The 14,972-nt window shown below is 44.9% G+C and overlaps 1 protein-coding gene across 1 annotated transcript in view; it reads left to right on the forward strand.

The window, feature by feature from the left end:
• LOC126092067 (probable ATP-dependent RNA helicase DDX43) overlaps positions 1-14,972 on the forward strand; it is a 79,257-nt gene that overhangs the window by 19,149 nt on the left and 45,136 nt on the right. The window contains exons 3-4 of the mRNA XM_049907481.1: positions 4,399-4,692; positions 4,775-4,884. Coding sequence (XP_049763438.1) covers positions 4,399-4,692; positions 4,775-4,884 — 404 coding nt within the window. The remainder of the gene's footprint in view (positions 1-4,398; positions 4,693-4,774; positions 4,885-14,972) is intronic.

A 14,972-nucleotide genomic window follows, 5' to 3' on the forward strand; every position in this document is an offset into this window, starting at 1 on the left:
ACTGTCTGCAATGCATATCTTACTCCAGATGGTGCAGTACCCCTGAAGGTATTAGCTGCACAAGGGAAAGTTCTCATATTCATTGCACACCACAGTGAATCCTATAACGCCCCATTTACAGGGTGGGAGCTCCTCAGTGCCGTTGCACATTGCCCTGGCACAACTCCTGGGCCTGATAGCATCCACAGCCAGATGAGTAAACATCTCTCATCTGACTACAAGTGACAGCTTCTCGTCATCTTCAACTGGCTCTGGTGCGATGGCGTCTTTCCATCGCAATGGCAGGAGAGCTTCATCATTCTGGTAAAAACCCACTTGATGTGGATAGCTATCGGCCCATCAGCCTCACCAACGTTCTTTGTAAGCTGCTGGAATGTATGGTATGTCCGCGCTTTGGTTGGGTCCTGGAGTCACATGGCTTGCAGGCTCCATGTCAGGGCAGCTTCCACCAAGTTCACTCTACCACTGATAATCTTGTGTCCATCGAGTCTGCCATCCGAACAGCCTTTTCCAGACAGCAACACTTGATATTTTTTATTTGTTTTTTTACTTGCAAGCATACAACACAACTTGGCGACATCATATCCTTGCCACATTGTATGAGCTTCGTCTCCAGGGACGACTCCAGATTTTTATCCAAAACTTCCTGTCACTCCGTACATTCCGTGTCCAAGTTGGTGACCCCATAGTTCCATCCATGTCCAGGAGAATGGAGTCCCACAGGGCTCTGTATTGAGTCTCTCTCTATTTTTAGTGGACATTAACTGTCTAGCAGCAGCTGTCGGGCCATCCGTCTCACCTTCTCTGCATGCAGACGACTTCTGTATTTTGTACTGCTGCTCCAGTACTGTTGTTGCTGAGCAGTGCATCCAGGAAGCCATCCACAAGGCGCAGTCATGGGCTCTAGCCAACGGCTTTCAGTTTTCAGCCGCAGAGTTGTCTCGTGCACTTATGTCCGGAACCTGCACTTTACCGTATTGACGATCCACTCACTGTAGTGGAGACATATCAGTTCTTACGACTGGTTTTCGATGCTCGATTGACTTGGCTCCCTCATCTTAGTCAGCTTAAGCAGAAGTGCTGGCAGCACCTCAATGCCCTCCGTTGCCAGAGCAACACCAATTGGGGTGCAGTTCGCGGTACGGTGCTGCAGCTCTACAGAGCCCTTGCCCAATCCTGAATTGTGTATGGGAGTGTGGTTTATTGTTTGGCAGCACCTTCAACATTGCATTTACTCTACCGTTTGCACCACTGTGGGGTTCAATTAGTGACAGGAGCTTTTAGGAGTAGTCTGGTGACCAGCATGGTGGTGGAGGCTGGTGTCCCTCCACTGCAGATCAGATGTGCGCAACTGCTTACCAGTTACGCAACACACATTCATAGTTCCACTGAGCATCTGAATTACTGTCTCATTTCCCACCTGCAGCAGTACATCTCCCGCATTAGCGGCCCAGATCGGGGCTAACGATTGCGGTTCGCGTGTGGTCCCATCTCTCCGAACTAGTCCTTCCCTTTACCACCTCTACTTGCGGTCCCTTCACGTACGTCTCGGCCACAGCTTCATCTGGACCTTTTGCATGGCCCTAAGGACTCAGTTAACCCCACCGCTCTCCGCTGTCACTTCCTCTTGATTCTTGACATGTTCTGGGGCTCTGAAGTGGTTTACACCGACGGCTCAATGGCTGATGGTCACATAGGCTTCAAATATGTTCATGGCATATTGAGCAGTGCTCCTTGACAGCTGGCTGCAGTGTTTTCACTGCAGAACTGGCGGCCATATCTTGTACTCTGGAGTACTTCCACTCATGCCCTGGCTAGTTATTTATCCTGTGTACTGACTCATTGAGCAGCCTACAAACTATCAACCAGTGCTATCCTCGCCACCCAGTGGTAGCATCCATTCAGGAGTCCATCTATGCCCTGGAACAGTTCCGCCGTCGGAATCTCCGGCAATGAACTTGCCGACAGGCTGGCCAAACAGACGACGCAGAAGCCGCTTCTGGAGATGGGCATCTCCGAAGCTGACCTGCGTTCTGTCTTACACCGCAGGGTTTTCCAGCTTTGGGAGACGGTATGGCATAACAGCACGCACAACAAACTGCGTATCATGAAGGAGACTGAATGTGTGGAAGTCTTCCATGCAGGCCTCTCGCAGGGAATCATCTGTCCTCTGGCTTCTCCGCATTGGCCATAGGTGGCTAATGCATGGTTACCTACTCCGTTGCGAGGACGCACCTCAGTGTTGCTGTGGCTCCCAAATTACAGTCATCCACCTCTTTCTGGACTGCCCACCTTTAGCCACTCTGTGGCAGACTTTTAACTTTCCCAGCACCCTGCCTTCGGTGTTGGGCAACAGTGCCTACACAGCAGCTTGAGTTTTATGTTTTATCTGTGAGAGTGGGTTTTATACTTCTATGTAGGTTTTAGCGCATGTCCTTTGTCCCTCCATGTCCTCCAACCTTGTGCTTTTAGGGTGGAGGTTTTAATGTGTTGCAGAGTGGCTGGCTTTCCTTTCTTATTCTCGTGGTTGGCCAGCCACAGTAATCTGCTTTCATGTTTTACTCTCTTTTGTTTCTAGCGTCTCTGTTGTTTTCTTGTCCTCTTTTTCCTTTTAGTGTTCGTTGCCTTCCCTTCGTTCTTGTGGCTTTTCCCCTCTTTCCATTTTGTGTTGTGTGTTTCATCCATTTTATTCTCACACTTGTGGCAGTGTTTTATTAGGAACAAGGGACCGATGACCTCGTAGTTTGGTCCCTTCTCCCACCTTTAAACTAACCAATTGATCATAAGAATGTATGCCATATCTCCATATCATGCCTGTACTATGTTCATTACCCATCTTATTAATATTTTTATCCCATTGATTTGTCAAATATCTATTCAATTCTAATGAAGTGTTGCAATGTGCCGGCTGGTGACTCGCTGTCTGTCTATTGTATGCCCTTAGATCAGTTCATCCTTGCACTCTTACAGCACTTCCTGTGACCAATACTTCACTACAAAAAGCCACCTGGAACCCTCGGTCAGGGAAGAGTTACCGGACGGAATGAGAAGGAAAGACTTTTCTTCTTATCCTGTCCGGTAAGTCTCCCCAGACTTGAGGTTCTGGGTGACTGTTCTGAACTGTACCCCTTTCTCTAAACCTCTCCAGTCCTTTTCCTTCACCCCTCTTCCTTCTTCTTCAACTCTTCTGACAGGAGGAGGAGCTGCTGGCTCAGAAAGCTTGTAAATGTTAAACAAGGGTGCGCCTGTGCGTGCGTGCATGTTCCCCTGCTGCCGCTTGGTGAGTAGATTTTTTTTATCTATCTATTTACATAATATTATGAAACAGATAGAGGAGATGCTCGGTCACAGTCAAATATATAGCAGCCTCCATGATTTTTATACATTAGCCTTGTTACGTGGATTCTAGTATTCTGACGCAGCACATTAGTTTATTGTCAACACGTGTTAAAGATACCATTCTCCTTCTATTGAACAATTCCCACTGCAGCAATGCCACATATAACCCACTGTGCTTTTAAAGTATTTTGTGACATACATTTCCCTGCTTAACATGGCTCCCTGTACTGCCATTGTTGTTCTGTGATGCAATGTCTTGTACCAAAGTAAATTGTTGTATTTTCTGCTTGATGATGACTTTACTGTTTCACACGTATGACGCTTCTCCTGCATGTGTCAGTAACCGGTGCTGTTGATGTGCACGATACGCTCCCTGTTCTTGCCACATAAGTTGTAAATGACTTGGAATCAGCGCTTCAGTGTTAGAGCAGTATCAGGCCATGGCAAAGTTGGGCGGGGGCCAGTGAGCAGCACATTCAGCAGTTTCACAACACCCTGTGATGACATGATTACACCAGGCAAGCCTACAGGAGATACTGCAGTGGATCACCAACACCGATGTTCACATGCAGTTGGCACAGAGAATCAGAAATTAAGGATGCTTAAACCAGCTCTTAGTTTGGTCAGCTGGGCAGTATGTGATGTCCAGTCTGTGTTAGTCAGAGCCATCACAGTGACTCTGCCATGACCATTTTGCAAACAACGGACCACTGCCTGTCTTCCCAAGTCCAGGAAACCAACACTGTGCTGGTTGCCCACCCTTGCTCTTTAGTGGTCATCCAGACTTCGACTCCTTCTAACATCATTGCCATGTAGCTACAACACCATGACCTTCAACAGTGGAGATCGTGTCGGTGACGGCTCCACACTGTCGCCACGTCTCACCATCTTGGCTCCTGATTTGATGGCCTTAGTCCAAAAGTAGAATATTTCTCGCATTCTTTTCTAATTTGCTTATCTGTGTGTGTGTGTGTGTCTTGGGGGTTGTAGTTTAATGTATGATTTAATTTTGTAAAAGTAAAGTGAAAGTTTATTTAAATTTTATTGAACTGTTTACAGATTAAAAAACCTGATCAGAACTCATATAATGACAAGACAGATATTACATTACGTGGCTCAGAAGAATCGCAGTCAAAGGCCAAACAACTAATTGAAGATCTTCTTGATGACACATCTTATAGAAGAGGAAAAAGTTATACCAATCAGACACCAACAAATGGAGGTTACAGTAAAGAGGAAAAACAGCGTTCCTCAAATAATGAAAGTAGTGGCAATATTTTTGAGCTGTCTGAAGATGATGAGGTTTTTAAAAAGCTGAATAATATTAACTGGTCAGAGTTGAATAGAGTATATGTAAGTGTTAGGATTGTACTTCCTTTTTTAAATGTGGAAAGCATGAGGTGAGAGATTTTTACGTCCAATTATTCTTAAACAGGAAGAAGCTCAGAAAGAAAAATGGTCCAAATTACCACCTATGATAAAAAACTTCTATCACGAAGATCCAGAAGTAGCAAACATGCCACCAGAACTGGTTGCAAAATATAGGTAAGAATTGTAATTAACTGTTGCCGTATTGTATGAAAGTTGTGTGTCAAGTAGTAAAAAAAGTTACATGCTTCTTCACATAATAATGAAAATGTGTAACTTTAAGAGTGGAGTTGCCAACTCTGCAAATAGTTGACACACTGAGTCCTTGGAGTATGTTGTGCTGGCACTATGGCTCAACTTGGTTGAATGGGTGAGGGGTGAAGGGAGGTGAAGGGTAGGAGGGAGAGTTGTGGGGAATGGTGGCCGACAGCTGAGAGGGAGAGACAGAGACAGCATGTGCACAGGGTAGGAATTCGACACGGAGGAGCTAATTCTTGCTGCTAGCAGGGCTGCACGCATTTGCCTGGAGGAGTAGGTGGGACAGGAAGATACAACAAAGGAATGGGGAGACGGCAGAGAAGAGGGTGTGGGTGCAGGGCTAGTGGAGACTTGAGGCCAGGAGGATTGTGGGATCAAAGGATGTATTGAAGGACCAGTCCCATCTGCCATTCATAGAAGCTGTAGTTTTGGTACATTTCAGTCCGGGTTTTGTATGCGTCGTAACAAAAAATTCCTTTAGCTTTACAAGCTACGTGGTAAATTTGTATTGCGAGATATCGGCGGTTATCACCTACCCGTGCATGGATGTACGTTACTGAATAAATATAGACACAATTTGTTTCTCAGATACATCTGATGACGGAATGTGTGTTCCAAAATTGATCGTGTGTGCTGTATGAATAATAAACATCATAAAAGTAAAGCGTAATACAGGGTGTCCGAAAAGTCTTTCTCTGATTACATAAATTGATAACTCAAGCTAGAAGTAAGCTACAAATATGGAACTGGTGTCTAATTGTTTACAAACTATCAAAGTTTTTTTCACACATCAGTAAACTTCCACATGAGCACCCTTGGTAGCACGCAGCACATTAGGCGATATTCAATTTCCATCCACACATTAGCCATCATCACTGGAGGGATCGATTCAACAATTGTGGTTATCCGTTGCGGAAGGGTTTAAAGATCTGGTACACGTGTTCGGTAGACCTCGTCCTTGACATAACCCCATAAAAAGAAGTCTAATGGGGTTTTGTCAGGACAGCGTGGAGGCCAAACCGTTGGCCCATCATGACCAATCCATCGCCCAGGAAAGGTCATATCGAGATAGGCACGGATGTTCAAACCCCAATGAGGCGGTGCACCGTCTTGCTGAAACAAGACATCGGGGTGATACTGAAGCAGCTGAGGAACAGCATACAGTTGAAACATGTCCAGATACACTGCAGATGTGATGGTAGCCTCAGCGAAGAAGAATGGCCCGATAATTCGATCTTGCAATAGCATGCACCAAACATTCACCTTTGGACTGCCTCTGGTGCACTCCATGACCTCGCCAGGAGGTTGTGAACCCCAAATGCGCACATTATGGCATCTCACTACTCCACTGACAAAAAAGGTTGCTTCATCGGAAAAGGCAATTCGTCTGAGATAACCATCATCGTCCTCAATACATGATAGCATTTAGACCACAAAGTCATATCGACATGTACTGTCATTGGGCAACAATGGAAGTGGACGTTTACTGATTTGTGAAAAAAAACTTTGATAGTTTGTAAACAATTAGACACCAGTTTCAGATTTGTATCTAGCCTGAGTTATCAATTTATTTAATCAGGGAAAGACTTTTATGACACGCTGTAAAATACATTGTGGCTGTATAGCTCAGATGCTGTTATCGATGATGGTGCAGAGAGATAGATATATATATATCAACAAACAGTTGCTTCGTCAGGAAAGAGGGAAGGAGAGGGAAAGACGAAAGGATGTGGGTTTTAAGAGAGAGGGTAAGGAGTCATTCCAATCCCGGGAGCGGAAAGATTTACCTTAGGGGGAAAAAAAGGACGGGTATACACTCGTGCGCGCGCACACACACACAAATCCATCCGCACATACACAGACACAAGCAGACATTTGTAAAGGCAAAGAGTTTGGGCAGAGACATCTTGTGTCTGTGTATGTGCGGATGGATGTGTGTGTGTGTGTGTGTGTGTGTGTGTGTGTGTGTGTGTGTGTGTGTGTGTGTGTGCGCGCGCGCGCGAGCGAGTGTATACCCGTCCTTTTTTTCCCCCTAAGGTAAATATTTCCGCTCCCGGGATTGGAATGACTCCTTACCCTCTCCCTTAAAACCCACATCCTTTCGTCTTTCCCTCTCCTTCCCTCTTTCCTGACGAAGCAACTGTTTGTTGCGAAAGATTGAATTTTGTGTGTATGTTTCATGATTTTAGCTTCTGAAATGGACAAATAAGATTTTTGTGTAATATAAATTCTGTAGAACTTTGAGATAGTTAGTGCTTTGAAAGGAATGGTGGTTACATAGTTTATTTAAATGTGTTGTGAAAGGCTTTCCTGTAGGACTACTTGTGGCAAAGTATCTTGGTTGAAACATCAGGTGTCATGAAATTCTGGCAACATTTCATTGACTCTCACACACTGCTGACCTATGACTGCAGCCTACTGTTTATACTGGTCTATAAGTTATAAATGTGCAGCCCTTGCCTAATAGCAAAGCATTCCTGATAAATACAGGGGAGGATTGCCACGCCAACCGTCAAAAGTCGAAACGTGAACTCCAGTGCAGATACTGAGGCAGTCGTACCTCCTGCACACTGCTGCTAGGCTACTACACTGGCCTCAGAAGTAGCATGCCGTAATGTGCAAGTGATAATGTGGTGTCTGTCCTTGCCACTCTCTGGTGAATATTTAAATTTTCACTAACATTATCCTCCGGGTGACCACTAATTTCTCTTCTGATGGGTGATGTGGAGTTCCTTCCCTCTACTGCAAGGAATGCTGCCCTATTTGCCACCAAATTTGGCATCTTCACACTTGCATATTTTGCACTTACACTGGTTTAAATAGGAGGCAGCACTGACAGCTCAGCAGCATGTCCATTCATTGAAAAACCTAAATGTAATGACTGCTGTAATGCATTCCAAAGGGTCCAAATTGGACTAATTTGCTGAAAAAGACATAAACATGAATTTATTAGAGTTCCTCAGACTGCTTTAGCAGGATTGTGGCCTTGTGACATGGCTATTTATCCTTCTGGGAGATGCCCTCACTGTCAAGGAAGCCATTGAGTGTGAAATGAAAAGAAGCAAGTGGTCAGCAATGTTACATATTCTACAGCTGTCATAACACCTTCATTTACTACTTTAGGTTCCTCAGATGCCCAGGTGAATGCCCCCCTGTAGTGTACTACTACCCCCACTGCATTGTGTTCCTGGCACAGTGCATGTTTCGAGCAGCCATTCAGCTGGATGCCCGTGTACCTGGACATGACCATTGAACTGATGTAACGAGAAACATAACTCATCCAAATAGACAAAATGTTTCCATTGATCTACGGTCCAGTCTTGATGATCCCGTACCCATTTCAGTTAAGACTGCCGGTATTGTGACAACAAGGGAACATGTAGTGGTCCGTCTGCTGTAGAGCCCTATGTTAAACTATGTGCAGCGAACAGTGTTCTCTGAAAAACTTGTGCCTGCACTCTCATTGTACTAAGTCATCAAATCTGCCACAGGTCACAGCCATCCTTCTTTACAAAGTGAGCAAGGGTTAGACTTAGTCATTCTGTGATGAGTGATAGGAATCGGACATGTTGCCACCCACCCTTAGTTTCATCATCCTTCAACTACTTTCAGTAAAGACTTGTGGCAGTAGGATGTGAACAGCCTGGAAACTCAGCTGTTTCCTAAAGCTCATTCTCAGGTGCTGGGCCACAACAATATTTACCTTTGTCAAACCCACTTACAAGCCATACTGTTGCTGTAATGTTTCCCCATTTGTGTTTGCTTTGCTTGTATACTTTCGTCACCAGAGTTAAACCTCACAGTTGGGAAGATGATAATGTTATAACTCATGAGGGCATGTCTGTTAGGCAACTGATGAAATAATGCGGGATTTCACAATACTTCAGGATGTTTCACCTAAGAACCATTTCTGCAGATTCTTTCAGTTTCTACCTCTGAAGTGTTCCATATTAAATAATTTCATCACATATAGCCATGTTCACAAAGATATTGTTATTAATATTTTAACCTGTACTTGCGATACGCTTGTTGATATTGGTTTGTACTTGAGAAGAGATTTGTAAGTTGAAACTAGTGGTGTATGTTACAAGACCTGGCTAGTAAAATTGCATTCTCATTGGAACATTCTTTATTTTTTTAAAAAATTATGGGGATAATGTCTAGAGTAAAGAAGAATCTTGTAAGAATTGTGATAACAAAGAACTTGGGTCACACTTTTGTTTAGTAGCAGTGACAAAACCACAAAACTACTTTTTGTTTCTTACTATCAGTTTCGTAAACATGCACATCCTGCCTCCAAATTAGAGCCGCAAAAAATTTTTTGATAAGAGTATTAAAAAGGACTGTGGGAGTGGCAATAGGTATATTACGCAAGTCTGTTTAACTTAATATCATAAATTGTTGCAAATAACTGGTGGTGAGAGTAACTGGCTGCACAATAACAACATTGCAATTTTGCATGTTAGCCTTGCAACATATAATGTCCCCATTGTAATTGTTACAGATGAAGACAGTTTATAGTTGTAGAATTCAAAACAGTTTTGCAATTGAGAGGAGCAAAGTTTCATGAATGCCCAGCTCCTTATTTTTTGACTAATGGGCTGGCCGGACTCCAAATACAAACTGTTAGTGTGTAGAAAACCAGTGTCATTAAAAGTAAATTTAAATAACTCTTAAACATCACAGGAAAGTTCTACAGACTACAGTGGAAAAATCAGCTGCTAAATTGTTCTTTGCATGAAATATGCTCATCAAAGAGACCTAGTAAACATACTGAAGTGTATACGAATATGATGGGAGAGCAGCTAACACCAATCACTTCCCCCCACCATTGTTTACCAGATCAATAACTTTCAGTTCCTGATATTTCTAAGTTATGTTGCTTTCGTAAGAGTGGAAGAATGTTGTATATGAGATCGTAATTTAGATTAGTAAATACAGTTGTCTAGAAATCAACCTTTTTTCTGCATAATGTATGTTTCTAGCACAGTTGTATCTGTGACAGTTCTTGTAAACTACTTGGAACAAATGAGAATCAAAGAAACTTCTCTTAATTTTATAGTATTCATACATATAAGGTGTGTGAGGAAAGTAATAGGACGGGCAACACTTTGTTGTTCTTGTGTAGATCTTTGTGTTCATCCCTTCCAGGTTTTCAGAGTTTGAGCCCTGTACACACATCGTGTGATTTTTGAGAACACTGTCAATGAAGTTGCGTTTTAGTTGTGTGTTAAAAAAATGGAACTGTGGAATTTAGAGCAATGCTATGCCACCATGTTCTGTGTTAGACTTGGGGAATCAGAGTGTGACCTGTGAAAAATTTAAACAGGCCAATGGGGAATATTCCTTATCAAGAGCACAAGTTTTTCAATGGCACAAATCTTTTTGGAAGGCAAAGAACATGCTGAAGATCAGCTTTGCTCAGGGAGACCTTCAACTTCAAAAAATGATGAAAACATAGATCATGTGCATGCCCTTGTGAGATCAGACCAACATTTAACAGTAAGTGTGGTGTGTGACCCATTAAACACTAACTGAACACACACTTTTACCAAAATTTTGCATGTGTGAAAAGTTTGTGCCGAAATGGTACCAAAAAACTTCACAAGTGAGCAGAAGGGTAATCGAAGAAACTTGGGTGTTGATCATCTTGAGAGGATTGCTAATGATCACAAATGGTTGTCATGTCCTCACAGGTGGTGAATCCTGGATTTCTTTTAGTACGATCCTGAGACAAAGCAGCAAATGAACAAATAAAAACAAAACAAATGCATATTTGCTTTTTTGACAGTAGGAGTAACATGTGTTAAAAATTTATGCCAAAACTCTCAACAAAGAGTTTTAAAAAGATGACGTTGAAAAGCTGAGGAAAAGGGGAATAGAGTGCGACCAGATATTGCAGGCAAGTGGACCCCCCCCCCCCCCCCCCAAAGGGGCTCGCCACTCCTTGTTGGGTTCGTGCTTGGCTGCCACTGGTCCCCAGTCTTTGTGGCATTTTTTCTCTTTCGTGCTGCATGTCTGTCCTATTTTTTTTTATCCCCTCCCTTGGGAACATGTCTGGGGTATTCTTGGAAATGTTCTGCATTCTGTTGGTGATGTGCAAACAGTCTCACCTTTGTTTTTCGCTCCCTTTTCATTTCTTTGCTTACCTTCTCCACTCATTCCTCCGCTTACGTGTTTGAGGATTTTCTTTTTTCTTCCTTCTCCCTGTGCACTCCTGAAGCCCGGCCCATACGTCTGACGCATAACAATTGACTGGGTAATGCATAATTCCCAGCCCTGGATCAACAGCTACAGTCTGCAGATACCCCCTGGTACCGGCCAGGCCCAGGATGGGGTGATTGCCTGAGCTGTAACCTTCCCAAATTGCCGATTGGTCCCTCTGTCAGGTGTTCGGGAGGTGTGAACAATCACCTAAGGTGGATGTGCCCCCTTGTGAAGGGGCCCCCAGTTGGAAGGAGTGCACCATCGGAGACGCTGGCAATCGTGGGGGATTTCCTTGCGATGAGTCAATCATCTTCCCACTCAACTTCTACAAAACATAAACACAATGAGGCTAATGATTCAAAAGACCCTTCCTGCTGCACCACTGTTCCTCATGGCGTCATGTACTGAAGGTCAGTCCCCCTCCACAGTAAATACGTTTATTATTCAGAAATGTGTAGATGAAATTGCTGGCCCTGTGAAATCCTGCTCTCGTTTATCTCCTGTTCGTGTCGAGGACCACAGAACTCTGAACTCTTCCCGTGGTGTAATTTAACACCAGGTTGCTTGATGGTCTAACAGAGGCTGAAATACAATCTTACCTCTGATCAGGGTGTCATTGGCATTCATCGTGTAATGAAAAAGGTAGATTCCTCCTTAATGGCTACCCACACTCTGTTTCTCAATTTTAATAGAGTGGTGCTTCCATCAAAGCTGAAAGCAGGCTATGAAATTATCACTGTCCAGCCATACATTCCGAACCCGAGGCACTGTTCCAGTGTCATCGTTTTAACCACACTAGAACATCTTGTTGACACCCAGCCAAATGTGTCACCTGTGGTAGGGATGCGTACGAGGGCAATTGTCCACCTCCTCCTCCCCTCTGTATCAACTGTAATGGCGGCCATGTCGCCTCCTCTAGGGAGTGTCCAGTGTATCTTGATGAGTGGACTATTCAAGAGATCTGGGTAAGAGAAAAGGTGCCTTATCCAGTTGCTCACAAGTTACTGGCTAGTTGCAAACCCTGTGTTCTCCCGTCTGGTACCTGTAGTTCTGTTGTTACCCCTCACTCCATGAAGGACATAGCCATGCAGACATGTGACCTCCAACTCGGCTCTGACATCGTGAAATCGCTAGTGTCAAGGTAGCATCGCCATCCCCCCTGTCCAGCTGTGCAACAAGCTGTCAAACTCTCGCCTCAAGAGGCGAAACCACCAGCTACACAACTGGTAGGCTGGAAAGGACAGGAGTACGCCCGTAAAGACTTCCTCTGTCCCTCCAGCCAAACAACACCCGGTGCGCACATACAACCGTTTTTCAGCATTAGGCTCCACAGACCCAAGCTGGTGTTTCTGTGGACCATATGGAGCAGGATCCTCGAGCTTCTGTGTCCTGTAGTAGCGCCTTTTCCCCTGCTGTCACTCGGCAGCCACCGAGGTGACACGCCCACGTCTCTTCATCATGACGCACCTCCAACGGAATGTTCGCGGCCTTCGGTCCCACAAAGAGGATTTACAGCTGCTTCTAGCATCCCCTTGTACTCTGCCTTCAGGAAATGAAATTGCACCCTCATTACTGCTTTGAGGTTTCACATTACTTACTGATTCATTTTGACATTCCCTTGAGTATGCTGCTCATACGGAACGCGTTCATAGTCAACCTCAACCCACCTCGCTGACTACCAATCTTCAAGCTGTGACAGTTTGCCTTTTCCTTCCCCACCTGACTTTTTCCCTCTGTACTATGTATGTCCCCCCATCATTCACTGTCACCAGGGCAGACTTCCTTCAACTTATTGGGTAGCTGCCTCCCCCATTTTTGCTACTCGGTGACTTTAATGCACATCATCCCATTTGGGCTTCTCCCAGGACCTGTCAGAGAGGTATCCTCTTGGCTGATCTTCTTAACCAACTTAACCTCTTCTACCTTAACACTGGAGCACCCACTTTCCTTTCCGAGTCGCACACGTATTCCCATTTGGACTTATTATTTTGCACTGCCCAGCTTACCCATCATCTTGAGTGGTCCATTCTTTCTGACACCTACTTGAGCGACCATTTCCCATATGCTATCTGTTTGGCCCCTACCCCATATGCCTGCACGCCTAAATGGCAGCTTCCTAGGGCTGACTGGCAGCTTTACTCCTCCCTGGCGACCTTCGAAGAACAAGATTTCACCAGTTGTGATGCCCAGGTCGAATATCTCACAAACATTATCCTTACTGCTGCAGAACGTTCCATCCCCCGCACTTCCTCTCTACGTCGTGTCCCAGTCCCTGGGTGGACTGAGGCATGCCACGACACAATTTGCGCACGTAGACATGCTCTCTGCGTTTTTAACCACCACACTATGCTGGCAAACTGCATTCATTATAAAGAGATGCATGCAAAATGTTGTCGCGTTCTTTGGGATACCAAAAAAGCTAGTTGGATTTCATCCATTAGTTCTTTTAACAGTTCCACACCTTCTTCTGGTCTCTGAAACCAAGATCCATTCCCCAATTTACGACCTGACAGTCGCTGACGATGTCATTGTGGACACTATTGCTTTCTCCAGCACCATGGGCCGCCATTTTGCGGAAGTTTGAGCTCTTCCCAATATCACTCTGCCTTGCTCCATCGGAATCGAGTGGAGAAGGCTTGGGCGATGCCCTTCTCTTCTCTGAATCGTGAGTGCTACAATGCTATCTTTACTATGAGGCAGCTAGATCATGCTCTAGATTCATCCCGATCCACCGCCCCAGGGCCAGATGCCATCCACATTCAGATGTTGCATCACCTATCTCGTGCAGGCAAGCACTTTCTGCTTAACATGTACAACCGCATCTGGGCAGAGGGCACATTTCCTGGACGCTGGCGTGAAGCCACTGTCATACGCTTACCGAAGCCCAATAAGGACAAAACCTTCCTTCTAGCTACCGCTCAATCTCTCTTACCAGCTGCATTTGCAAGGTAATGGAACGTATGATTCATGCCCGGCTGGTGTGGTGGCTCGAGTCTTGACATTTACTAATGAATGCACAGTGTGGATTTTGAGGGCGGTGTTTTGCAGTTGACCATCTCATTACTTCGTCCACCCATGTCATGAATGGTTTTCTGCAGAAATCCCAGACTGTGGCAGTGTTTTGCGATTTGGAGAAGGCCTACGACACCTGCTGGAGATCAACTGGTATCCAGCGTACTCGTTACATATGTGGCTTCCATGTGCGCCTGCCCTGTTTTCTTCAGGCATTTTTGCCAGACCGAGTTTTCAAGGTGCATGTGGGTTCTGCCTTGTCAGACACCTTTATCCAGGAAAATGGTGTGCCTCAGGGTTCTGTCCTGAGCTTCGTCCTCTTTGCTATCGCCATAACCCTCTAATGACCTCTCTCTCGCTGGTCATCTCTGGCTCTCTTTTTGTAGGCGATTTTGCCATCTGTTGCAGTTCTCCACGGGCCTGTCTCACTCAGCAACATCTTCAGTGCTGTCTTGATCGTCTTTACTCCTGGAGCATTGCCAGTGGCTTTCGCTTTTCCCTTGACAAAACAGTCTGTATGAATTTCTGGCGGCGCAAATAGTTTCTCCCACCATCTCTACATCATGGGCCTGTTGCCCCTTGGGTTCATTGAAACTACAAAATATCTGTGATTCATACTCAATAGGAAACACTCTTGTTCCTACCATGTGTCTTACCTGGCAGCCCACTGTACACAGTCCCTCAAGCTCTTACGTGTCCTCAATGGTACTTCCTGGAGTGTCGATCGACCACTCTTCCTTTGTACTGGTCCCTTGTCCGTTCGAAACTCAACTATGGGTGCTTTGTTT

Source organism: Schistocerca cancellata, chromosome 7 (assembly GCF_023864275.1).
Source record: "Schistocerca cancellata isolate TAMUIC-IGC-003103 chromosome 7, iqSchCanc2.1, whole genome shotgun sequence".
In the NCBI taxonomy this organism is placed as follows: Eukaryota; Metazoa; Arthropoda; class Insecta; order Orthoptera; family Acrididae; genus Schistocerca; species Schistocerca cancellata.